The 1,713-nt window shown below is 53.4% G+C and overlaps 1 protein-coding gene across 1 annotated transcript in view; it reads left to right on the top strand.

Moving 5' to 3' along the window:
- LOC107121439 (1-phosphatidylinositol 4,5-bisphosphate phosphodiesterase gamma-1-like) overlaps positions 1-1,713 on the top strand; it is a gene marked incomplete at its 5' end in the record, with an annotated part of 59,781 nt that overhangs the window by 724 nt on the left and 57,344 nt on the right. Inside the window, one exon of the mRNA XM_015424347.1 lies at positions 779-864. Within this exon, the coding sequence (XP_015279833.1) occupies positions 779-864 (86 nt within the window). The remainder of the gene's footprint in view (positions 1-778; positions 865-1,713) is intronic.

Raw genomic sequence — 1,713 nt, 5'->3', positions numbered from 1 at the left:
CAAACTCCTTTCCCTTCCCCTCCCCCCAACAGACACCCTGTGAGGTGGGTGGGGCTGAGAGAAGCTCTGACACAAACTGCTCTTTTTCAAGGACAGCTGTGCCAGAGCTTGTGACTGACCCAAGGTCACATCAGCAGGTGCAAGTGGAGGAGTGGGGGATCAAACCCGGTTCTCCCAGATTAGAGTCCGCACACTTAAGCACTACACCAAACTGGCTCTACTACTACTCTTCTTCTTATCTGGAAAACCAGGTTTGATTCCCCACTCCTTCTCCACCTGCAGCCAGCTGGGTGACCTTGGGTCAGTCACAAGTTCTCTCAGAACTCTCTCAGCCCCACCTACCTCACAGGGTGTCTGTTGTGGGGAGAGGAAAGGAAAGGAGTTTGTAAGCTTCTCTGAGACTCTTTTGGGTAGTGAAGGGCCATGGGGTATAAATCCAACGGTTGACCCCTCGTGGGGGTTTTCAGAGCCAGAGAGGAACAGAGGTTGTCTGCCATTGCCTGTAGCAATCTAGTCTTTCCTTGGAGGTCTCCCATCCAAGTACTAACCAGGGCAGACCCTGCTTAGCTTCTGAGACCTGGTCAGCTGAGGCTAGCCTGGGCCATCCAGGTCAGGGTAAAATAGGCCTGTTTAACTCCAGGTACGAATCTGCGCTCTGACACATAGCTGGGGGGGGGGTGTGCTTCTGGTACCCTTTGCGTAGGAAGCCATGGGTCTCACAGGAAGCTCTGCCCCAGCACATGGCTCATGTTGTCTATTCCTCCTCTTCCTCTCCCAGGTATCTCACCGGAGACCAGTTCTCTAGTGAGTCGTCCCTGGAAGCGTACGCCCGCTGCCTCCGCATGGGTTGCCGTTGCATTGAATGTGAGTGACGTCACCTGTCCTTGGGTATGCTTTCCTAGAGGGCAGCCAGAAGGGGGTTTGAGAGCCAAAGGTGCTCCACGGCCTCGTGCGCAAAGTCATTCTTCAGCACCGCAGAGAGAAGCCACTCTTAAGCCCGCCAAAATCAATGTGTGTAGGCCGAAGTAACGCTGCACGGGATTAGAGCTGTCTAATAGCTGCGGTGGCTCAAGTGGTTAAGACGCTGAACTGCAGGCTATGGAAGGTCGGTAGTTCAGCAGTTCGAGACCCGAGTGTGCCGCATGACGGAGTGAGCTCCCGTCTGTAGTTCCAGCTCCTGCCAACCTAGCAGTTCGAAAGCAAGAAGTTGCAAGTAGGTAAATAGGTACCGCTTCAGTGGGAAGGGAACAGCGTTCCGTGCACGGTCTTGGTGTTTAGTCATGCCGGCCACATGACCACGGAAACGTCTTCGGACAGCGCTGGCTAACGGAGATGAGCACCGCAACCCTAGAGTCGAACTCGACTGGCTTTCGAGCAAGGGAACCTTTACCTTTAATAGCACAGAAGCCAGTGTGAGAACGTAAGAGAAGCCATGTTGGATCAGGGTCAATGGCCCATCCAGTCCCCCGCCCCCCCCCCCCAAGCACCAAGAATACAGAGCATCACTGTCCCAAACAGAGTGTTCCATCTGTACCTTGCAGCTAATAGTCACTCATGGACCTCTGCTCCGTATGTTTGTCTAGTCCTCTCTTAAAGCTGTCCATGCTTGTAGCTGCCACCGCTTCCTGCAGCAGTGAATTCCATGTGCTAATCACTCTTTGGTTGAAGGAGTACTTCCTTTAATCTGTTCTAGGCCTACTGCTCATTAATTTC

Source organism: Gekko japonicus, unplaced genomic scaffold (assembly GCF_001447785.1).
Source record: "Gekko japonicus isolate JY-2015 unplaced genomic scaffold, Gekko_japonicus_V1.1 scaffold3999, whole genome shotgun sequence".
NCBI lineage: Eukaryota > Metazoa > Chordata > Lepidosauria > Squamata > Gekkonidae > Gekko > Gekko japonicus.
Note: the sequence above shows the minus strand (reverse complement) of the source record. Positions and strands in the feature narration are given on the sequence as shown.